The sequence below is a fragment of the Lampetra planeri genome, unplaced genomic scaffold (genome assembly GCF_965212315.1).
Source record: "Lampetra planeri unplaced genomic scaffold, kcLamPlan1.2.h2 scaffold_452, whole genome shotgun sequence".
NCBI classification, from domain to species: Eukaryota; Metazoa; Chordata; class Hyperoartia; order Petromyzontiformes; family Petromyzontidae; genus Lampetra; species Lampetra planeri.
In genome coordinates, this window is record NW_027615275.1 from 22729 (window position 1) to 46492 (window position 23764).

The 23764-nt window shown below is 43.9% G+C and overlaps 3 protein-coding genes across 3 annotated transcripts; 1 reads left to right on the plus strand and 2 right to left on the minus strand.

The window, feature by feature from the left end:
- Positions 1 to 875: 875 nt before the first annotated feature.
- LOC144741176 (tubulin delta chain-like) lies at positions 876 to 5077 on the minus strand. The gene is made up of 8 exons (XM_078623790.1): positions 4927 to 5077; positions 4691 to 4838; positions 2621 to 2837; positions 2309 to 2540; positions 2052 to 2216; positions 1421 to 1549; positions 1050 to 1233; positions 876 to 981 (listed from the first exon to the last, which is right to left on the minus strand). Exons 1-8 carry the CDS (start codon positions 5075 to 5077, stop codon positions 876 to 878), a joined length of 1332 nt encoding a protein of 443 aa, XP_078479916.1.
- A 1269-nt stretch (positions 5078 to 6346) lies between these two features.
- Positions 6347 to 12704, plus strand: LOC144741172 (ribosomal protein S6 kinase beta-1-like). Its single transcript, XM_078623786.1, is given in 17 exon segments — positions 6347 to 6415; positions 7664 to 7707; positions 7797 to 7917; positions 8022 to 8090; positions 8987 to 9134; positions 9246 to 9303; positions 9385 to 9485; positions 9802 to 9892; positions 9973 to 10067; positions 10172 to 10281; positions 10368 to 10430; positions 11516 to 11593; positions 11689 to 11796; positions 11891 to 12012; positions 12449 to 12564; positions 12567 to 12670; positions 12672 to 12704. Coding segments are annotated over 17 exon segments (1530 nt in total).
- Positions 12705 to 14420: 1716 nt separating this feature from the next.
- LOC144741177 (acetyl-coenzyme A transporter 1-like) lies at positions 14421 to 21378 on the minus strand. The gene is given in 16 exon segments (XM_078623791.1): positions 14421 to 14546; positions 14548 to 14586; positions 14673 to 14882; positions 15510 to 15627; positions 15697 to 15881; positions 15984 to 16112; positions 16114 to 16186; positions 16464 to 16495; positions 16497 to 16529; positions 16531 to 16656; positions 16732 to 16804; positions 16806 to 16886; positions 17070 to 17116; positions 17118 to 17273; positions 17275 to 17355; positions 21364 to 21378. Coding segments are annotated over 16 exon segments (1524 nt in total).
- Positions 21379 to 23764: the final 2386 nt, after the last annotated feature.

A 23764-nucleotide genomic window follows, 5' to 3' on the forward strand; every position in this document is an offset into this window, starting at 1 on the left:
TCTTCTCGGGATCTGATCGTCCTGTTTAACAAGTCTAATCTGTCTTTTTTTGTTTCTGATTTTCTGTACAAAAAATGGAACAAGCAATAGCAAAGAAATACATGTGGTATTGATGGTTTGCACATGGTGTAAATATCTAAGTCTTTTTGACGGTATGCACAGATGTATTTCTATTGGGACGGTCTGTGTGGACATAGAGAACTTGGAGTTGGTATCATTTGTATAGTGACATTGTGCTAACTAGTCCCATTTCTGTACATTAGGTTGGACCTCAGATCATATAAAACTTGTCAGTCATGACATTCGATTCACAGTCCGAGTCTGTCGTTTTTTGTTTTTTTTTTAATTTTCTAGGAAGACAAGAATTCTTTTTTTCGAGCTGTGAAAATGTGACATGCTAATGTGTCATGCTCTTTCAGAAAAGATCAGCGTTGAGGTAAGTGACCGGTTTTATTTTGGCTGCTCTCCACTCACCTGGACATCCATCCCGTCAGCTAGCTTATCAGACTGGTGTTGGCTGTTTGTACTCGTGGCAGCAGCGGTCTGTGAGCTGGCTGAAGTCATGGACGTGCGGCGCCGTGTGAGTTGAATGCATGTCTTATTTAAATGTTCATCATGTTCATCATCTCTAAAAATGCCACTATGTGAAACTACTGAACAATAAATGAATCAAAGTATTTATGGAGTGTCTTTCTTTATATCTGCTGATTCCACTTTCTCTCATCACGTCAATGAAATTGCCGTCATCTCGGACTCAATAGTGTGACAGGTGTGATGAGGAAAAAAACATCAATTTATTGACTTGTCAAGTTTTGTACTCAGTCCATGCCACTTCTTCCGTCTGACCTACTCCACGGTCAGCAGTCAAGTGATTGTTACTTTAAACCATCGTAGCTGGAGATGATTTGCTCCAGAGATGTAAAGCCATCCAGGAAATCCTCCTCTGAGATTCCAAACTTCGTGTACTGATGGATGTAGGCCCTGAAAACAACACGACCTTTGTTGAAAACGTTCAACCTCTCCGAATGTTTCCTTCCTGACCGACCCACCTCGCTGCAAACATATTCCAGGCTTTTCCCACCATGTTATCCAGGGCTTTGAGCAGAGCCTGACTGTTGCTGACCAGCGTAGCCGACTTTTCATACTTATTGAACGGCACTGGAGACTTCCACGTGCTGAAGGCTTCTTGTGGCGGGAGCCACGAGGTGTAAAGGGCTCCGTCTTCAAAGTCACCTGTAAATATCACTCATTCACATCGTTGGCACGTCCACATTCTACTACTGCTATAAGAATGGCAACCAGTTAGCGTCATCAGAAGAAGACAAATATCTTCCTCTACTCAAAGTGAATAGTGAGGATCACGGGTGAGATCGGCGGGACAGAAGTGTGACCAATAATTTCGGTTCAACCTCTGTCTGACCTGTCTCTGCACTGAAGACATCTTTTCCTCTGAGGATGAGCAGATTGGCCAGAGAGGTGTTGAAGCTGGATCCTGTGAGACTCCTGGTCCGCTCCGAGGCAGAAGGCGGCTGCACCTGCCAGTCGATACCTGCCGACAAACCACGTTCTTCTATGGAATGCTGCTGGTGTCCCTCCAACCACACGCAGTCAGGACCGAGTGAAATGAACTAATCACATTTGGCTCTTTCAACATTTAGAAAGAATGTTCTCAGCTGTTACATGTCAAGATGTGTTACAGCAGCATCGACGTGGAGTACCGTCAAACTGCTCTAACACTGATAAACCATCACCAGAATTCATTCACATATGAAATCAAGACAAAACAACACCCCAAAATAATAAAAATAAGCAGACTTTTGTTAGACGTCACTACAACTGTAATCATGACTGTTTACATAAGTGTCTCCAGTAATGTAACCGATGATATGTATTTTCTAATTCAATGAACACAGTCTCTTGTCACTAGTTATGTCGGGTGAGACTGATCCAACCATGAGTGTGTAACTCATAACTGCCGCTGTGTGTGTTGTGCACTGGTACGGACGTATTCCAGCCTCAACATCAGCACACCCATTCCTGCCACTACTTGCCTTCCTCCATCTTGGTGTTGGAGATGAGCATCTGCCGTAGGTGTTTGAGTAGAAGCGGCCAGCTGAAGGTGCTGTACGCTAGAGAGGAACTGGGCATCTGAGGGATGGTGCTCACACTGAGCAGCTTGTACTCTGGGTGGCACACAAGGCCGCTCACCAGTTCCCCTGGTGGAAACAGAGACACCCACACCTACTTCAAACATCTGCTGGGGGCTCAGGCGGCCACTTGGACTCCAGGTGCGTGCGGCCCCTCTCACCCAGAGGATTTCTGCTGCTGACCCCGTAGGAGTCGGCGGTCAGTGCAGGTTGCAGGACGCTGCCGAGCTGATGAGCAATGACCTTGTTGATGTCGCTGAAGGAGATGTCTCTGATGTGGAGCAGCTGACTGCAGATCCTGTGCAGGGTGTCGTTCTCGTGCACCAAGATGGCGTCTGACAGCCGGTAGAGATGAGCTAGAGTCAGGACCGAGTTGTAGTTCTGGACGATCACCTGACAGAGGAAGATCACTGCAGGAAAAAACGTCGGTTTTCACTGAAGGACCCAGAGCCGGCTGTTTGTGGTCTCCTTACCTCCCCCGTCATGTACGGCCAGGTGAGATGATTGACTGTGAAGGACTTGGGGTAGTTGTCTCTCAGACACTGAGTGACGTATGTACCCACACCGGAGCCCGTTCCTCCTGCCACGCTCATCAGAGCCAGAAAGCCGGCCAGTCGGTCGCAGCGCTCCGCCTCTCGCCTCAGCAGATCCTCCACCTTTTCTCTGTGACGAGGACCATGGACACAAAACCTGGAGCCGGACAAAAGACACCAACTGGGTGGCCAGACAATATGATTTCCAAAGCTGACACTATTTTGTCTGTTATATACAAGGCTTCAAGGATTCCGGCACCGTGCCGGATCTCCGGCGTTTGACTCAGATCAAGAAAATAAAAAAATTAAAAATCACATACGCAAAAAAACTGCTAAAACGGTACGTTAGCAACAATAACTATGGGCAAACATTAGTGGAGATCTAGCAGCAGTTGATGGTCGGTAGTCGGTAATTACTGGAAGGAAATGACACATACATGCATCTTAAAAGTAAGGGAAGAGTGCTGCTGCATATGGTTTCATTGTTAAACAAATAGTGACAATATGCCACACTTAGTTTTTCTCCTCCGAGTGGACGCAGACGTGACGCAGCACCTGCACCGACGGCGGTTTGGAAACTTTTGGAACGTTTGGAAGCCAGGGTAGGACGTTGTAATTGACAAGGACATTAAAAACAAATGGCGACAGGCATGGTTGAAACAAAGGGATGGAAACGACGAGCCTTTTGGGAGCTGGTACCAGAAATTAACAGAGCCAGGTGCATGTTGTGCTCCAAGAAGCTTGTGGATGAAACTAACGGCAAAAAAAAAAGAGCCCCCGGCCATAAAGCAGCAGTTCGCCAGGAGCAACATTAACAGCCACAGACGTAGCAGCCCCGATGACATGAAAATAAAACTTGAAAGTGTGTGCTTGTCCATGGCGGAACATGATTTGTCATTTACGATCGCACAACCGCTCGTAGATCTGTGGAAAAAAGTAGCGGTTGATAAAAATGCTTTGACAAAATTGTCAGTTTCCAATCAGCATGCCAGTTATATGAACGCCACTGGCAGAGTCCTGGAGTTCAAGAAACATCTGTCTGATAAGACGATCAGAAAACAGACATTCTTTGGTCTGTTTTTTCTGGATAAAAATAATACAAAAATATTAATAATAATAATAAAAATAATTTTCCAATTTAAAATTGAAATAATAACTTTAGTTCCCTGTCGCTCTGTTTATACATATTTTGTATAAATTGCCCTTTAATTAATTAAATGGTGAATGATTAAAAGAATAATTCTAATTAATTAGCCTGACTGAGTTTCACATGTCCTTATAAGACTGTATAAGACCTTTACTCTCTAAAATTCAAATTTAAACTGCAGGTTATCTTGTACCCTGCCAAGCACAATGCCAAAAAGTTGTGTCGGATCCACTGCACCCCACTCTGTGGAAAAAGTTCAGGCTCAGGATTTTTTTCTTTACTTTAAGCCCTGGTTATAGTAACAGCTGCTGAGATCAGCTCCACACATTCTTCACACTGAGGATGTGCAACTCAGCCTGTTTGCAGAGTGGGACTGGACTGTATGTTTTATTTTTACCTTTTTAGTCGTGTACATCTATATTCTGGTCATACTTTTATTTAATTTGTATTAATATTTATTTGTATACACTGAATCTTTTAGCAATTTTTTTGGTAACAGCTCTGTTTTGTTGCTTGACTGGAGTTGGTGGAACAAACCAATTTCCCTCTGGAATATTTCGATGACGACTGAGGACAATATGCTGTTGATAATATTACTGAAATCTCCAGAAAGGTAAAATAAAACTCACCCAACGCTGCGTTAATGCATGGGCGAGTTCAGGCCCCTATTAATCCATGATGAGTCATGATCATTTAAAATAATGAATCACTTTGTTTTGGAACGTGGCAGGTTTTCTGTTTCAGGATTTTAATAATCTAACAATAATAATCAAATAAGTAATAGGGGGGATTAGGGTGTGGGGTGCGCACAAAACCTCTCAGCCCCAGGCCCTCACATTCGGTTAAGACGGCCCTGAACTCACCCATTGGCCCAGTTGTTTCCTGAGCCCTGCTTCTGGCTGAAACATGAAGCGTCCTGGTAGCTCCACCGACCAGACTTTGCCGCTATGGCCAAACTCTGTTTGACGACTTTCGGCTCCATGTCTATCAGCACCGCCCTCGCTACAAGCTCTGAGTAAACAACAACAACAGCAACAACAACAACTGCGGTGTCAAAGATGTGTTTTAAGACGTAAAGGAGGAAGAGCAGGTGTTTTACCTCCGTGTGCAGTCTGGTGGAAGAAGCGTTCGCAGCTGGCTGCTCTGTATGTTCTCTTGTGTCCGAGCGCAGCGTCCGAGCAGAGGGTGTCGAACAGCTGCTGACCCACCTGGTTCCCGCACTGACCGAGCTGCACCGTCACTACCGACATTTTCCTCCAGCTAACGAGCTGAATGGGACCAAAAGCCTACCGCCGACATTCCGGTTCACAAACTGACACCGGGGAGACCCATAGTTACCGGTAAGGTGGCACAGAAACCAACAAGCGCGACAGAGTACCGGAAACAACCGCGTTAGAGATCATAACTGCCGCCGCCATGAAACTTTACATTCGTATTTCCGGTCTGTAGCATCAACCTTTCAAAATAAAACTGCGAACTCGGTGCATTAAATTATTATTATTATTATTATTATTATTATTATTATTATTATTATTATTATTATTATTATTATTATTATTATTATTATTATTATTATTATTATTGTTATTGTTGTTGTTGTTGTTGTTGTTGTTGTTGTTGTTATGGTGTGACAGCCTCTCAAAATTACGAGCAAACAATCCCAACGTAGTGTCTAAAAATCATCAATCAAGAGCTTCCCGCGGAATGTTTTCTTATATAATTGATTTATTCTATTATTATTTAAAACAATGTTTCAAATAATAATAAATGATTCGATAAGTCTTATGACAACATTTTAATTATATATCACAAATTTGCTTCCATATATTAAAATGTTTTTGTGCAATGCAATACCGGTAGATCATGTTTGCTGTTGTATTCCTTAGCTATATTATGTTAGGTCCAGTTGATAATGTCAGAATGTCCAATTTAAAATTGTACTGTCCAACATAATAATTTGGGATTCCTCTAAATTTCCGAAAGACACATGGGTCTGAAACGTGGTTTTGTTAACCATTTTCTTTTTGAAAAAACAAAACAAAACAAAACAAAAAATCGTCGTTATTTTTTTAAAAAGCGAAGTTACGTATTACTACTTCGGACCTGACTTTCATTGGCTCAGGACATGATTGTAAAGACTTTGAACATGTACTAGAATGACCTGGTAACACCTTTGGATAGTAGTACATTATTGGTTCAATGACAGTAGTATTAAAATCATAATTGTTAAAAGTCGTTTTTGAGAACTCATGTGAACTCATTTGAGAACTCAGAGATATTTTCAATGTTTATGTTTATCAGTACTGTATAATACCTATTCGGACGTGTGCAGTGTGTGTGTCGTCATTGTTGTAGACAAAAAAAAGCCATTCTGGTCACCGCCCCTTTGCTCGCGCCGCAGTGCGCATGCTCAGTGTAGTAGCCGGTTATGGCGGCGGTGTGTGTTTGTCCATGAGGTGTGGGACGCCTGCAATTCTTGCGGTGTTTGTGTGACAGCGCCAACCGAGCGAGACGCTGCCATGGCTGGGGTGTTTGACATTGACTTGGACCAGCCGGAGGAAAATGTGTCCGATGATGAGAATGAGGAGGTACTTTCATGCAAGGCGCCGAACCGAACTGTGAGACTTGTCACAGCACAAACTCTTCATCCCCAGAAGCTAACGTTAGCTGCTAGCCGCTTAGCCTGCCAGCCACCGCAGGCCTGCTCCTGCAGCCGGAGCTCTCGGGCCTCTTCAGGCAGGGTTAGCACAAGCTACCGGGCTCACCGCTGTTAGCACACATTCATTACAGTGCTGTCACTAGTTCACTTCTCATTTTACTCAAAGGAAGCTAGTTACGGAACTATTCGGTTGCATTGTCACGTTAAAAGCCGCCGCTGTCACGGTGGAGTTGGGCAAGCAAAGCCTTACTTGGCCAAAAGGCTGCAGTGATAAATGTGGCTCAGTGTGCAACAGTTTATTTTGGCAAGACTGTGACAGAGTGGGTCTGTGCTGACTTATAGCCGCTGTCTGTACAGGCTGACTCTGAATGCACCAGTTAAAACATTGCTGTGCAGTTCCATTTTAAGATACTTCTTATTAATAATAATGCTACTGTAGAGGCAGCACATAGATTTGGTCTGTCATCACAATATCCACTATTTAACTTTAGGCGCCCAGAAAACACTCATCAACAGTAGGACTTTTCATTTGGATCATCATCCTTTGCATTTGCAACACATCTTGCATCATGTTGCTGTTGTGTGTGCTTGAAGCACGATTGAGAAACCAGTTCACCCCCAGCAAGAGGATGTTCTGTCAGTGAACAGTAAACAGGTCCTGTGGAGGGTTAAAAAGTGGATGTTTATATGTGATACTTAAGTTAATATGTGATAATTTGTTTTTAAAGGTATAGATGTATATTTAGATTTATAATATACATATTTTTATCAGAAATCAAACTATTCATATGCCGTTCATATTAGTTGTGTCCAGCTAGTGGCCTTGGGTGGTATTATAGTACCACCTATTGGATCAAATCCAAGTCTGCAGCTCTGTTGGCCAATGTTGTCAACACACAAACAGATAAAAATCATCTGATGACTCAACCAGTATCAGCTCATGTTGTACTCATGAGTAGGCGTGTCACTATGTGTTCCATTAGCATCATAGAAGCTTTATTACAGTATTACTAAACAGTGAGAATACGCTGAAACGCACGGAAATGAGCTAAAAAAATTAAAACCTAATGAGGCACATTGAAGAAGCACAGTGAAACAATCACTCCACATCAGATTAAACCTATTTCCATGGATGACTCAGAAATCTTCAGAATCAATGTATGCTGTTTCCTTCCAGGCACAAATCGGTGACATCATGGACCAGAGCAGCGGATTTGAGTTGTAAGTGTTTAACGTGCACTTGTGGTCATGTGTAGCTGTGCGGCTGACTTGCAAAGTGCGAGCGTTGTTCCTTGATTGTGTCTATGCAGCAACATGGAGGACTGTGAGAGGATCGAGATATCAGAGGACAACGTCAACCAGGGGACGGAGAACATCAGACCGGAGTGCTTTGAGCTGCTGCGCGTTCTGGGGAAAGGCGGTTATGGAAAGGTACTTACCTGACGAGCTCACTCAGAATCTTTCCTGCTCTCCGTTTACCAGACTTGTAAGAAAGTCTTTTTTTTTTCTTTTTCTTTTTTTTCCCCCCTTTGCAGGTTTTTCAAGTTCGAAAAGTCGTCGGAGCTGCTTCAGGCAAAATATTTGCCATGAAAGTTTTAAAAAAGGTACTTTTTGATTTCCTCCTCAACCCGCAGTAATAATACACATTGATTTCACAGTCTGATGTGTGAACATAGTCACGTGTTAAGTATGAATAAACACGTCGGTGCTTCTGTTTGCAAACACTGTCTGTCCTTGAAGGCAGCCATAGGGTAAGACGCCCCTGCTCGCTGGTAGATGCTGCAGCATCGGCACTCACAACGCTCTGCCTCAGCTCACTTTGCTTCGACTTGATCTGCTCAAACATCCCTAGCGGCGCTTTGAAGACCTGCTGTTTTACACTTTGAAGAGAACAGGTGGCTATCGGCTGATTAGTGGAACAAATGGAACAATGAAGTTCTGAACAGTCTACCAACAACACTAGAGCTGTTTTAGATGAATCACTCTTCAGTTCATTTCCAGTGGAAAACAGTGATTTTGAAGTCAGTGGTGCGGTAGCTGCAGTACTTCATGCTTTCCCTCAGCAGTTGAGGACAGGGAACATGCTCCATCTTCTCACCTACAGGCTGGTGGCAGCTTCAGTCTAACGCTGCTGTTTGCTGGTGGCTCTTTTAACGTTCTGATCGATGTAGTTTGCAAACAACAGCAGCTGAGAGGATGGCGTGTGTGTGTGTACGTGTGTGTGGATGAGCTGCTAATGAGTAAACACAACAAAATTACACACAAGAAAACTGACCTGTGATTCATAATGGCTTCACTGTCGTAGCTGCACAAATAACTCGCATTAAATATTTCTTGTCCCACACGTCGGACAAACAGACATGTCAAATCAGAATTTGTTTGTGTCGCACCAAGTTATCTTAACGCGCTTCGCCTATTAACTCTTCTAACCTGTGGGATTGTGATGTGTGTGTATGTGTTTGTGTTCGTCCCCCCTCTTTTCGCTGGCTGGTTACAACAGGCCATGATTGTGCGCAATGCCAAGGATACGGCCCACACCAAGGCAGAGAGGAACATTCTGGAGGAGGTGAAGCATCCCTTCATCGTGGACCTCATCTATGCCTTTCAGACTGGAGGGAAGCTCTACCTCATCCTGGAGTACCTGAGTGGTCAGTACAGGAGAAACACACCAGGGTCATGTCTCTGTTGTCTGGAGTGTATCCAGGACTGCAGGTGTCACAAATGTGTCTGTGTGTATGTGTGTAATGTGCCGTGTGCAGGAGGAGAGCTGTTCATGCAGCTGGAGAGGGAGGGCATCTTCATGGAAGACACAGCCTGGTGAGGAGGCCGTGCTCGTTAGTTTGCCGGGCTGAAGTCGGAGCAGTTTGGAATCTGTTCTGTTCTTCCTCTCTGTTCCAGTTTCTACCTGGCAGAGATCTCCATGGCTCTGGGCCACCTGCACCAGAAGGGCATCATCTACAGAGACCTGAAGCCCGAGAACATCATGCTCAACAGCCAAGGTGTGTGTGTGTTGTTTGTAATATAACCATGCCCTTCAGGGGTGTCAGAACCCAGTCCAGCCCCCCCAGGATGAATGTAGAAAACATCACCTGTTACTGACTCTTTGTCGGTCCACTGGAAGTTGTAATGCACATGTGTAAATGATGAACTGAGGCAGAATGGTGCATATTTTTCTTTCCTGGTGGTATTATTGTAACAGAGAATGTATTTGTAGTTATTGGCGTTATTTATAGGTTGTTATTGTGTGTTTTTATTCCACTGAGCCACATAAAGAGCAGTTGCCGGGTTTGAGCGTCTGTGTTGTTTTCCTGTCAGGTCATGTCAAGTTGACAGACTTTGGTCTGTGCAAAGAGTCAATCCATGACGGCACCGTCACACACACGTTCTGTGGAACCATTGAATACATGTAAGTGTCCTGAGTTTTCCTCCTGCCTCATTAATCCTCCGTATTCGACTGACCAGTAAGACGTGTTCCCATTGGTGCAGGGCTCCGGAGATCTTAATGAGAAGTGGACACAACAGAGCGGTGGACTGGTGGAGTCTGGGTGCTCTGATGTACGACATGCTCACAGGAGCGGTCAGTAGAACAGAGCAATAGCACACACACACACACACACACACACACACGATCTACAACATGGCGTTAGCGTTTGAGTGAACCCCCTCTGTCTTTTTCCACCTGAAGCCCACCGTTCACGGGGGGAAAACCGGAAAAAGACCATTGACAAGATCTTGAAGTGCAAGCTCAGCCTGCCCCCCTACCTCACACAAGAAGCCAGAGACCTCCTGAAACGGGTATCGACCCTCTTTACCTCCGGTGCTTCTCTTCTCCCTGTGCCAGTGAGGTTGGTTGTTTGAAATGCCGCCGCTGTTTTGTGCAGTTGCTGAAAAGAAACGCCTCATCACGGTTGGGAGCTGGAGCAGGCGACGCCACAGAGGTGCAGGTGAGGCGCATGACGGATTGGACTTGGATTGACCGATCGGTGACGGTGGGCTGATCTATTCTGTCTAACTCAATGCTGTGCGCTGGAAGCCCACATTGATTTATAAAATGGAGCGAGGGAATAGAAGTATTTGCATTGAATAGTGTACAGGCAACAAAAAGCACCATGTTGAACTTTGTGGTAATGGATGGACAACACCCCCCTAGAGGCGGTACGGTACAACATGGGTGGATGGAAACGTTTGAGAGGACTCTACCTGACCTGCACAGGCATTAGAGAAGATAAAAATGTAAAAGTCATATCTGGAGCTCTGATGTTTCCCCTGTGTCACTGACTTCTGTGACTGCACGCTGGTTGGATGGAAGAAATATGACAGGTGAAAACGTTGGTTTGATGAGCCAGTTTTACTTTGTACTTGATTGGATCTACTTGATTTGCATCTGTGCTGTTCAGGTTAATATGAAAGGTATTTTTGTTTTGTTTTTGATTGTGTGTATTGCACTAGTAGTTTAACACACGTCTTGGAATTTATTAATACTGATCAGTATGAAAACCCTGACAGCTGCTTATTTGTTTTTCAGGATGGGATTTGTCCTGTTAACAGGATTCTCTCCTTCCTGACCGTATCTTTTGATACATCCAAGTGTACATATCCTACTGGTCTGTAGAGAGGACTTTATTACAGCCTCAGAGAAAATCAAAAATAATGATACTACTAATATTAAAGTAAACAGAGCCTCTGGTATCAGAACAGTATCGTGACGTGAAAAATGTGTGTAGATGATTAAATAGACCGCACACACACGCCTTTCCACTGATTGTCCATTCTGCTGACGGTTCCTCTTCATCGGTTCCACAGACCTTACTGCAACTTCAGCTAAAGGTTACCTGACAATATAAAGAGATGTAAACACTACAGCATCTCAAGTTAAAGTGTTTGGGATGTGCCACCTCCTCAACTTCTTCATGTTCGCGGATGTTTGGGTGTGGAACTCCTCCCTCTCTCATGTACTGTGGCAGTTTGGTTTGCTCCAGGAAGGACCTGTGTGTCCGTGGTTGTGACGTCTGTGTTTCATGTCCCTCAGGCACATCCCTTCTTTCGACACATCATCTGGGAGGATTTGCTGGCTCGGAAAGTGGAGCCTCCTTTCAAACCTTTCCTGGTGAGTATTGAGACCACAAGGAGCTGTAAAGTAGACATTCCTTTTTTGGGGGGTGGTGTATTTTACTTTAAAATGGCTTCATCGTTTATTTGCAGCAATCAGCTGAAGACGTGAGTCAGTTTGACTCTAAATTCACCAGTCAGACGCCGGTCGACAGCCCAGACGACTCAACCCTCAGTGAGAGCGCCAATCAGGCCTTCCTGGTTAGTGTCAGGGCGTGGTGCTGCACACAGACATGTCTGTGTCCCCCCCATGTCCCCCCCATGTCCCTCTCATGTCCCCTCTGTGCTCCTCTAGGGTTTCACATATGTTGCTCCGTCGGTGCTGGAAAATATCAAAGAAAAGTTCTCATTCGAGCCAAAATCCGCTCACCACGGAGGGATCGTAGGCAGCCCAAGAACACCCTCTCAGGTATGGCAGTCAGAAAGTTAGAATATCACTGAAACATTTTATTTTTTGCAGTGGTTGAATTCAAACAATGAACCTTTAACCCAACGGTATCTTCTGATAGTCACACTAGCACACTTTGGAGTACCCAAATTACACAACTAGCACTCATCGCTAACGCGAATGTTACCGCTGGTGATACTGCTGGTGTTCAACATCAGCTATTCATCTTACATTTGAGATTCATGGATTTAAACTCCTAATTGGTGGTTTACACAAACCTGTGACATCTCACACCTGTTCTGAGCTGCTTTTTACTGTGTTCACCCATTTGAATTTAGTTCCACTGGCGTTCCTGTTTCTCTTTGATTTTGCTGTACTTTTTTTTCCACTGTTATTCTAATTGTTGGACACACACCAGTGTTCATCATGTGTTTTTTCCCTTGCCTCCTCCCCCTGTCCTTTCAGCCCAGTCAAGTTCTCAGCGGGGGACTGCTGGCCGCGGAGCTCCCTCCTCCCCGCTGGAGGACCCAGTGTCCTGCAGTCTCCTCAGGACCAGGCTATGGAACTGTCCACCCCGGAGCAGATGACGTCACGACCAGCTCGGAGGCCTCGGCCCCTCTCCCCATCCGTCAGCCTGCTGGGGTCAACCTGGCTCAGATGAAGCAGCAGGCTTATCCTGTCGCAGCCCAAACGGCCCGAACATCTACGAATGAACCTATGACCCGCCGCACCTCTTAAAAAAAGTTTATTTCTTGACTCTTCTTTTTTTCCTTTGTTTATATTTTTTAAGAAACAAAGCACAAACGGTATGGATGCTAGAGACAATGAAATTCCAACTTTGCACATGCGCTCACTACCGATGCAGTCACCTCCTGGAGTCCGTGGGACGCCAGCGCGTTGCAGTCAAGTGTTACCATCGTCACCCTCCCCTCCTCAGGTCCCATGACCTTTCACGCCTCCTGCCGAGGCCTGGAGGTCTCGAGGAGCTCCGACCAGAGTGACCGGCAGCAACACTGAATGACGTCGTTTGAAGACATTCAGGAGTACGCTCGGTCCGCCGTCGGAGAGACCACGTCCAAAGTGCTTTGTGCTGTTTGTATGGATGGCAGGTAGGAAACCGCCCGCGTTGGGGACTCTGACAGTACCTCTTCTTTGACAACAAATGCTTCCTGGCTTCTGAAATGAATTTAGTTTACCGTGAAAGAGGGAGAGAGAGAGCCACAGAGAAACCCGTACAGCTTTATGTCTTATGTTTCACAGAACTGAGGCATTAACTGGGCTAGAAGTCGATGATAAAACAGATCCAACATGTCGACAGTCCAAATGACTCATGTGAATCGATAGTCTTCAGATGTACCACACCGATGTTTCACCTAGTTGATTCATCACCAGACAGAACTCCAGCATCCAGGAGCCTTTGGGTTTGGTGGAACGTCTCACTGAAGACTGGGTCCACCAGTTGAACTGAACAGTCTCTGCAATGTATTAAAAAACAACAAAACCAACAGCCTGTGGCATCAGTGCTCACTAGTTTTTCAAGAAATTTTAGAATTCCTGAAAAGCAAGAAACATTTTAATAAAACTTTGAAAAATACGGTGTGTCATGTCATCTGTGAACAGCTTTTATACACACACAGCACAATTTAAGCATTAACTCAACATGATACAGCTGCTGTCCAACTTTTATCATTCACTTGAAACTATGATTTTATAGTCAATGATGAAGTGAAATCATTTTAATTTTCAGGAATTAATTATCAAAATCAAGACAACTTGTACATCTGTGACCAAGAAAACCAAACAAATGTGTCAAATGAAATGAAAATGAGTTTCACCAAATATCATGAGCTGTGACTGAATAACTCGTTCCTGAACGTTGAAAACTGAACATTCAGTTCAGGGCAGACAATGTCTCGATCTAGGATCGATCGTGAAGGGGACAGTTTCATTCAGTCGTTGTTGATAAAGGTTTTAGACTAAGTGCTAATTAAAGCCTTTAAAAGGAATGAAAATGGTACTGACAACTGAGATGTTTGTGATTCATCAACTCAGCTGATGGTACGTTTTACCACAAGTAGGAATGATTGTAGTTCAACGTCTACAGACCTCACAAAAAACGAAAAGGCACAATGAAACCTCCGAGTCAAACCAGGATAAACTAACTGGAGCTGAGTGAACAACTGGTCAGAACGTCAGCTGACAAAGAGACAGACGACACGTTTACCTTTTGAACACAGTACAGACCAGCATGTATGGGTCTGTTTTCCCTTTGGTTTGTTTCTAGGTCGACCTGCTGACAGTTCACTGCGTCGTAGTCTCTCAATGATCCACTTACCCAGAGGAGGTTTCTCATGTAGTTTGTCCCGGTTTGGTTCCATGTGGCCATTTCAAGCAGCAAAAAACAACCGTTTTGTACCTGACGGATCTTGACCTCAGACTAATTCACTCTGCACCTCCATGCAGAGGGGCTCTGTTCCTGCAGCCGCCTCATTTTCTTCCCTAACCACACCCACCAGGCTAATCCGATCACAACGCACACCGCCGACTCCACGTAGTAGCCGTACCAACGTCGTCACACAAGCACCGCCTTCTTTGACGCACAGCTGGAGTTGGGAACAAGAGAGGTGTGTTTTTTACGCTTTTGAGGCAATCACAGACACACCCGCCAACCCGCAGACTGACCCCCTGCTGCTCCTGGGGAGCCACAGCTGTGTCCCACGGGCCCTCTGCACTCCTTCCAGGTGAGGGGGTCCACCAGCCACAGCGCCAGTGTGGAGGGCCAGTTCCCTCCCAGGTTAGTGACGGTGTTGAGCAGCGTCATGTAGGTTCCACCGATGAGTGGGTCGCTCACTTTGGCATGGAATGCCATGCAGGCGACGTACATGCTGTACAGCGCCACCTGGGCCCAGATGTCAGACGTTGGACTTGCAATTGTTGGTATCAGAATAGGACAGTGAAATAAAACCAAAACGAACACTGCATTAAAACTCAATGAGCAGGCGAAGACTGTCTGGTCTGAGGGGCTGGCGATGGAGGTAGGACATTTGAAAAAATACACACTCAACTCCAAGTCGAAAAAAGATTTACACTTTATTTTCAATTTAAATGTAAAAATGAATTTAAAGATTTATTTAGTCGAAATTGTCCTAAATAAATCCCTTTTTTTTTTACCTTAAAGCTGAGTGTGCGGTGTTCCTCAAATAAAACTGTCAATGTGGACAGATCACATGTATTGAATATTTCATACTTGTTTTTTTGTATTATTATTCATTCCTGTTTTATCATTTTGCTTTTTTTTCCAAATCATTTTATTTGGCGTACTGTTCCTTTTTTGAGTTTAGAATAAAAAAAAGTATTTTAGACTGTTTGAATTGTTACAGTGACTTAAAAAAAGAATATATTTGCAATGAATCATTATCATGTAAGATAAATGGAAGAGTGATGGTCAAACGTACATTCTGACGACTGGAATAACTGTCATGTTAAAAACACATCGTGGTCAAGGGGAGATAAAAAACTGTCAAACCTGATGCAAAGCGTAACTGAGCAGCACGATGCCGTAGTAGTAAACAGGAAAGGCCCCGTCTTGTTTCAGGCTGGGCGTCCACCACACCAGTAGAGCGTACTCCAGTCCAATGATCAACCTGAAACACAGAACGCTGCTGCTGTTGGTTCATCACGTGTACGCGGGAGCCTGCGTCTGTGCCTCCAACCTGAAAGGGAAGGCCTTGTAGAACACATCCAGAGGTCTGGGTCCTGCTGTGTATTTGCTGATGACCACGGGGAGGAGGATCTGCAGAGGCACCATGGGCACCGCCAGCAAGGCCAACTGCTCCTTGGGGACTCCAGCCTCCACCAGCTTCAGACCCGTCACTGCATCTGCTGCAGAGAAGCCCATCTGAAACGGACAGGGGGGGGCACACGAGGGTCAAAGGTGCACTCTGAACATCAGCCAGACACCCAGACATTCATCAAAACGCTTACGTTTACGTTTACGTACCTTGGCTGTGAGAAGGAGCACGCAGAAGGTGAAGACTGTGGGCATCTTGATGATAGAGAGCAATAACTTGTAGGTTTCCATGACACCCTGCGTCTCCTCATGGACTCTCCTCTTTCCTTTGCCATGCTCAGTCCTCCCTTTTAAAGATGGCCACCAGCGTTGTGGAGACCAGGAAAATAATTCCCCAAAAAAAACAAAAAAGTCTGTCGCAGGACAACAGAAATGATGACGTTCAAAACCAGCACGCTGACGCTGAGAACACGTGAAACTTCCTGTTCGGTCAGGAGACATTTCTGTCATAACAGCAGATACACTGTGACTTTAAATGTTGCTGTGTGGTGGTGATTAATTCCTGGAAATTAATCTCACAGCATTATATCATCTAAAAAGTCATTTTGTTTCATGTAAATGAGAGAAACCAGAAAACAACAACACCAAAACAAGAAGTCTGTAGCAGTAGAAAGACGACTGGTACCTGACAAGGTGACGATGCCGGTGTCCTTGGGCTGTGTCCCTGAGGTATTTGTTGCAGAAGTCAGCAGACTCCCAGAGCCAGAAAGAGCACGTTCCCCAGGAAGTAGCCGGCCGTCTGGCCCACAGAGTTGCACGTCGAAGCATATCCTACGTTCTCTCTGGATAACATGGTCAGGGCCCAGCCGTCCACAGCTATGTCCTTGACCGCATCGGAGAGAAGACGTCAGTCGGCCAGAAAGCCCGTCGGGGACGGTCGCGGCTCTTCTGTTCCTACCTGTGTGGCCGCCAGGAAGGCCAGCATGAAGAAGACGGCAGTGAGTGTGAGCACGTCGGGGGCCCGGCTCTCTCTCCAGCAGTGAGTTGACCGTTACGGAGAGGTAGAGCATGAAGACGCCCAGCAGATACTGTGTGGGCACCAGCCATGACTTTCTGCAGAAGCATCCACGAGATGGGAGTTAATCTATGTGTTCACGTGCAAATTACCCGGGTTATTTGTACAAATCCCAAAAACACGGGGCGTTAGCTAGCTAGCTCACTAACGTTGATAACGTCACCCGTAACATATATCCATATCAAAGGTGAGATGACAGTAGATTAAGGTGTCAGAATTACCTTCTACCAAACCTGCTGAAGTAGAGCGCGTCCACCAGCGGCGCCCAAAACGAGCTTGAGACTAAAAGGCCAGAAAACAAAGCTAAAGAAGGCCTGGTCCTTGTAGCTGACACTCTTACTCTGTAGGATCAGTGGAATACTGCCAGCTAGTCCCAGAGGGATCCCCTGCAGCACGTAGAGGAATAAGAGAAGGGACACGTTTCCCCAACTCGCCCCGAATGCCAGAGCGGAAGCCCCGCGTTCCGGTCCTCTGAGTCCGAGATAAGTCCGTCCTCTTCTTCTCCCTCTGGCTCAGACGAGCTCATCCCGCCACTGTCCGCGTCCCTCAGGTTTCTCCAGTTGAAGGGGACCACCTGCTGGCTTCCTCTGCCGCCCGTTCTTGTGTGTGGTAAAAATCAGAGTGTTCCATGGTGGAACAGCGGGCATCACATAGACAGAGCCCTCAGCAGATCTGCAGGTTTTAAAATAAAGTACTGTATATTACTCCCTCTGATACACATGGTTAGGTTTCATTCTGAAGAAGGAAGAATTCACCTGCAGATGTATGTTACGCGCGCACGCGCGCACACACCACACACACCTGCAGCCAGTCTGTGCAATGGCCGTCGTACACTCATGTTCAAACCAATGAATCACTGTTGAAAATAACTGAAACGTTTCAGTTATAAACTAACATTTAATTTAAGACTGAAATAAGCCACATTAATTAATAAGACGACGGAACAGATGTTGCATTTAAAGTAAGGTTTCCATACCTGGTAGTGATGACAGCAGAGCAGTCAGCATCCCAAATGAAAGAAATCGAATGTGGATGTCAGAGAAGAGGTCAGAGTCGAGTCGGTTGGAGTCTGTGCTCATTCACACTAAATCTGGTCGATTTGGAGAAAACAGGTTGACGACAGCTCGACTTGAAACGAGATGAATCGACTGAAGACCCACAACACGGGGGAGCAGGAAGTGAAACTGCGTGCAACGTCCAAATGTGTCCGGAGCCTCCGGCTGACGTGTCCAAAACCACCGGACGAACGTTCCGCTGCGGCAGGAACGTGACAGCGACACCGGCAGAGGGTTCCCATTTCCACAGAATAAGGAAAAGATCAGGTATTATTGGATAAATAACAACGATAAATTACAATAAATGAATCCCAACATTAAAGTATTATACTTAGTACAATAACAAAATAGTTCAAATAAATCAATAAATAATCGAGTCAAATCATTGAAGTGGTCACATTCTTTTTTTCCAGTAAGTCATTTGCACATTTTTGTCTGACTGACTTTGTAGAATTTTATAGATAATTGAATTGACATTCTGAAAATATTCAAGGCTGGGCTGAGTTTTCATATATTTTCATCCTTGTAGAGGATTTATCAAGTATGAACGTTTTACAGTATTTACCAACAGATCCATTTTTCTTAGTGTCACACCTATAAACGACTGTCACCAATTAAAATTGTGTAATTTGCACTTTGCATGCATGTATAAAAACACCAAGCCAATTTGAATTTCATAGTATCTTTAGATATTGTTCTTTATTTAGTATCATGTGGACATTAGTTATTTGCGTATTCTGTGCAGCACAAGTAGTAATTTAATAGTGTTCTTATTTTTTCCAGAATATAGTAGTTTACTATAACTCAATCAGTTAGATCCTTTATCTGTTCATTCATTCATTTATTCATCTATTTATTAACTCACCTGATGCTAAAATCTCTCCTCTGCTGCTTCTAATCAATCTCATTTTCTCAGCACAAATGTAAAAGTCCCATGTAAAATGTACATTTCATTGGAGCCACTGCTTCAAAGCTTGAAAGTCACATGAATGATGTACTGATTGAATCAGGAGACTGGCTCAAACTAGTTGGTACTAGGGATGGACAGAACAGTGTAAAAGAACTGTTTTGTCCATCACTTGGTATCAGCCGTGTACTGAATCATTAGAATTGGTTCAGTTAAAAGGATTGTTCAAAAATGGTTCAATGGTCCCTCCTCCATACTCGGTCAGACTTGACGCACTGATTCATTCAGTGATGCTTCCTAATGTGCTGAAACGTGCCAGAATCCATGAAAAGTCTTAACATGATAGAAACTTCAGCACTGAATGACCTATAAAAAACTTGGACTTGAACATTCAATTCAATTCAATTCAGTTATATTTGTTCAGTCCAACATCACGATTACAATTGTCTGGATGGACTTTACAGTCTGTACAATACTACACCCTCTGACCCTTTGACCTTCAGTCAGGGTGAGGAAAAACTGACCGAAAGCCTTTGACAGGGGACAGAAACCTCGGTGAGAACCACAGAAAGAAGGATCCCTCTCCTGGGACCAGCAACAATGATTCAGAGATTTCGATTCTGAAAGCTGCTGAAGAGTCCAACAGAGACTGTCCTCCATGTCTGTCCAATCATTGATGGTGGCTGGAGAAACCAGGGAGATGAGGAGTCTGTCCCATGGATCCTGGAGAATGGGGGGGGGGGGTCGGTCGTCCCAGGATCAGAAGTAACAGCAACACCGATGTTCTTAACTGATGTCCGTTTGCTTTGCTCTCTGTCTGTTTAAAACTCGGTGGGTGGCTCAGGGGCTACTAGTCCAGTTACAGTCCATCCACAGCGCAGCAGTGCTTTCAGTGAACTAGTTCCTCCAGTTCATTCCGTACATTCTGTGCTGTGCTGCAGTGCTCAGAAAGTCGTTCCAAAAAAGGAATTTTCATGAATTCACACAAACGAAATTGAATGAATCAATGTATTTTCTGTCCAGTTGATGAAGTGTCAGCAGGCGCTCGTACTAGTTCTTTGCTTTATTTCCTGCAATCATACATCCAGGGCAGAATTCCTGTCAGAGTCCATGTTATTTACCTCATCAATCAACTTTGACATCTTGACAACATTTCTTAAGCTTTGGGTTATTTAGACGTACCCCATGGTCATTGTGAATCCTCTCTTCTGACTGGCCGCCTGCACACGCACTCGGCTCTTGTTTCACATTCGTAACATCCATCCGCGGTTCAACCTGTTACATTGACAACATTAAACAGAACACAAGCAGCAGCTGTCAGCACTAACAACAACAGCTGCAGCTTTCAGCCACAGCGCTAGAAACGAACTGACAAAAAACAGACAAAATGGGTGATTTCAACATGACAAAGAACCGCCTGACACAAGTTAGGGCCGTACAACACACATGAAAACATAAATTAATGATCTCATTTCGGTTTCTTTAGCATATAACCATGATATAAGCGGGTTAATCAACTCATAGGTATGTGCCCTAATGTCTTTAAAGCATGAATCGGAGGCACACCGCAGTTCTTCACCCCCACGCCGTTCCTTAAAACTGTTTAACGCACATTGATTAACACTGATTAACCCTCACTTGTTTTCGGATACAATCTGATTCACAGTGCATGGTAGAACTATATGCCGCTACAATCAGATGTGCCGGATAATAAACCAGTTTTCCACAGAGTGGACAGAGGACAACCACATTACAGATGAAGGAATGGCTGAATGACTTAAACATCGGGGATATGACAAAGCTCTTATTGACAGGGCTATAGAGATGGTGAATGGAAGGGACAGGGAAGAATTAATGTGTCAGAATATTCCACAGCCCAAAGGCAAATCAAACAAATTATTAACAGACAGAACGTATTGGAACGTGACCTGAGCTGAAACAATTTAATCTGCCTCCACACCTCGAATTGGTTGTAAGAGAGGTAGAGAAGACAGAGACGTGGTTGTTAGGTCCATGTATACTGAAACCAACACAAACCAACTGTCTCTCACAGCAGGAATATGGGACTTACAGATGATACCAAAATGTTTAATCATCCCCATTTGGGGTGAGAAATAAAATGAAGTCAATGTATGAATTGTCTTTCCACCATGTGGCTTGATGTATGTTGGCCAAAGAGAACGTAATCTAGCTCAGGATCGCTGAGCATGAATGGTGAGCTGAGCATTAGAAACAATTGTTACAATCACCAGACATTTCAAAGATAAGAACCATGGTTCTGCAGCTTCCCTCAGATTTATTGGATTCAAAGAGTGCTGCATCATCAACAGCTCCTGGGGTTAATGACATGTCCACTGTTGAACCTTGTGGAGTTGAGTTGTTATCTTCTCCTGTGTTTTTTCTTTTTTTTGTCTCCTCATATGATATTTTAGGAAAGTAGCAAAGTCTGTAAATACTGACCGGCGTAGGGAAGGTTGAGCCTGCATTAGAAAAAAAATATTTAAAAGTGAATTAATGAAGATTGTCATGTGACCAGAAAGCATTTAAACTCACCTGTTGAATGCTCATGTCAGACAGATTGTGTGTCTTATATACACGTGGTCCTGCTGCCGACCAGCACCTGACAACCTGTGGCTGTGCAAGGAGATTCCGCTGATATGTGTTAAAGTTTTATTTCACATTTTATTTTGTCACATATCCCAAGTAATCCATGGACCTGTATGTAGATAGATAGATACAGTAGATAGATAGATGACCACTAGATGTCCCTACTCGAGCACTGTATCGTTGGAGCCTCGATAAATGGAACACATAAAAACATAACAGAGACTCTACTAATGTATAATAAACATTACACACAAAAAGTACAAACCTAGGCTAATCTATAGTGTACAATTCTAATTCTAACAAAGAATTATTTTCATTGTTTCAAGAAAAAAAAATTGCTTTTGCCAGACAATGAGATAATGACCTAGTTTAACGTGAATACTATTCTATGCTACAGTCTTTAGTAACAGTTTTTGTATGTTGAATGTGTCGTTTCTGTTAACAAAATAGTTCATGTGCAATATTACATGTCAGTTTACTACTGAAAATATATGTAAAATTACTTGTGTTACAAAGTGTACAATATTATTTCCATATCACGATACTCAGGTCCTATTATTTACCACTATGAATACCGCTATCTCTATTGCTATTTTAACTTAGATTTATGTTAAACCTGCAAATACTACATGCTTCCTGTTCATGTTTTTTGTTGTAATGCCGTGAATTCCCCCACTGTGGAAAGATAAAGTCTTTTCTTCTTTTCACTTTCACTCTGGATACATATTAGTTCATTGATTTCTCTGTTAATTCTGAACAGGCTATGAATCCCCCCATTCATGGGGACTATAGAAAACTCATAGCTTCACAAATTATTGCTTTACTCATACTGTTAGTAGCACTGCAAAACAGTGGGTCCAGTATACAAGGAGGGGTAGAAATGCTGCACATAGACCTTTTCACAGATCATTTCAGAGGACACCAGAGGATACGTCAGACCTGACGGACTGAAACTGGCAGAAAAAAACGGCAGCTGGAAAAAAGCTCTGGATGACAGAGATGGTTTCCTCAGTGGAATCTCAGCCCACATGACAATCCCTCAACCACCCCAACATCCTCCCTACAACTGGGACATGTTTGCTTGCTGATTATAATTCTTATCGAAGGTAAGTTAATGTCAGTCAGCTCACCATCTACCTCCACTGAAAACAAAGATTAATGCGAAGTGGATTTTCCTCATTTGACATTTAAATGCATTTAATGACGTGTCCATGTCAGACTGGCAGTTTCACAAAACACCCAGGTAACCCAAGTTACAATATTAACAGTGTTTCAGAAGTGTGTAAATAATGTATCAGAATTTAAAAGATAGAGCAAACTAAATTCCATCATTCAAGAGATATTTGAGGAATGATTTGTGGCGTTTTTTGCATTTTACATCCAAATAGTGGTTTAATACTCAAAAAGGGGTGTAATAGATCGAAGATGTCTTCTTTGGATTATGGAACAGAACTGCACCGGAAACATCCACCAGCACAAAATCAGTGAGTTCAGGTCATGATACAGCCATCACACCATGCTGGAGTTAGAGGTAATGGATAACGGCACGCTTTGCGCTTTGTGGTTACTATGAGTGCATGTGAGGCTGTTTAACCCAGCAGACAGCATGTGACAGCAGGCAGGAATATTTGAAGGTTCAGCATGTGATGATAGCACGACTGTAGAGGGAACAATGTGAGAGGGTCCATGAAAGATTCAATCTGTGGCCAAAAGGTGTCGCCCCCTGTCCCCTCTGAGGGCCTTCCAGTCCTCTCTCCTCTATGCAGCGACCACAGCTAAAAAAAAATATAAAGAGTGCAAATTCAAATATGTCGTTTGCCTCCTTGGTCAGAGATCCATCACCTCATAGGAGAACATGGAATTCTACCCGTAACGTGTGGGCCCTCAGAGGTTGGTGCTGATATGATGACATCCTACCACACACTTATTAACCTTAACCCGCTGATTCTTGAAATACAGAGAAATATGACACATGACTGCAAGTGCAACTAATAATAACAACATAGCAATAAGAATGATTCCACAATTATTGCCACTGTTACAATGGACAGCAGTGTGACACCCAAAGACCTCATCCTGATCAAAATAGCATTTCATTCTAAATGGTGTCCTTTCTGGTATTTGAATCTGAGTAAGTCGTATTGTATGTCCACTATAAATGTGGGACTCAGCTGAGCATGGGCACTTAGATGTCATCGCACGGGTCCAAATTTGTCAGCAACAGATATAACATGACATAATTCATGCATGTTTCACACTTTTCACCTTTTCAACTGTGGACCCAGTCTGTAGAAAATGTTCTCTACAATACATTTATTAATAACATTTTCATAACAGATAGATATAT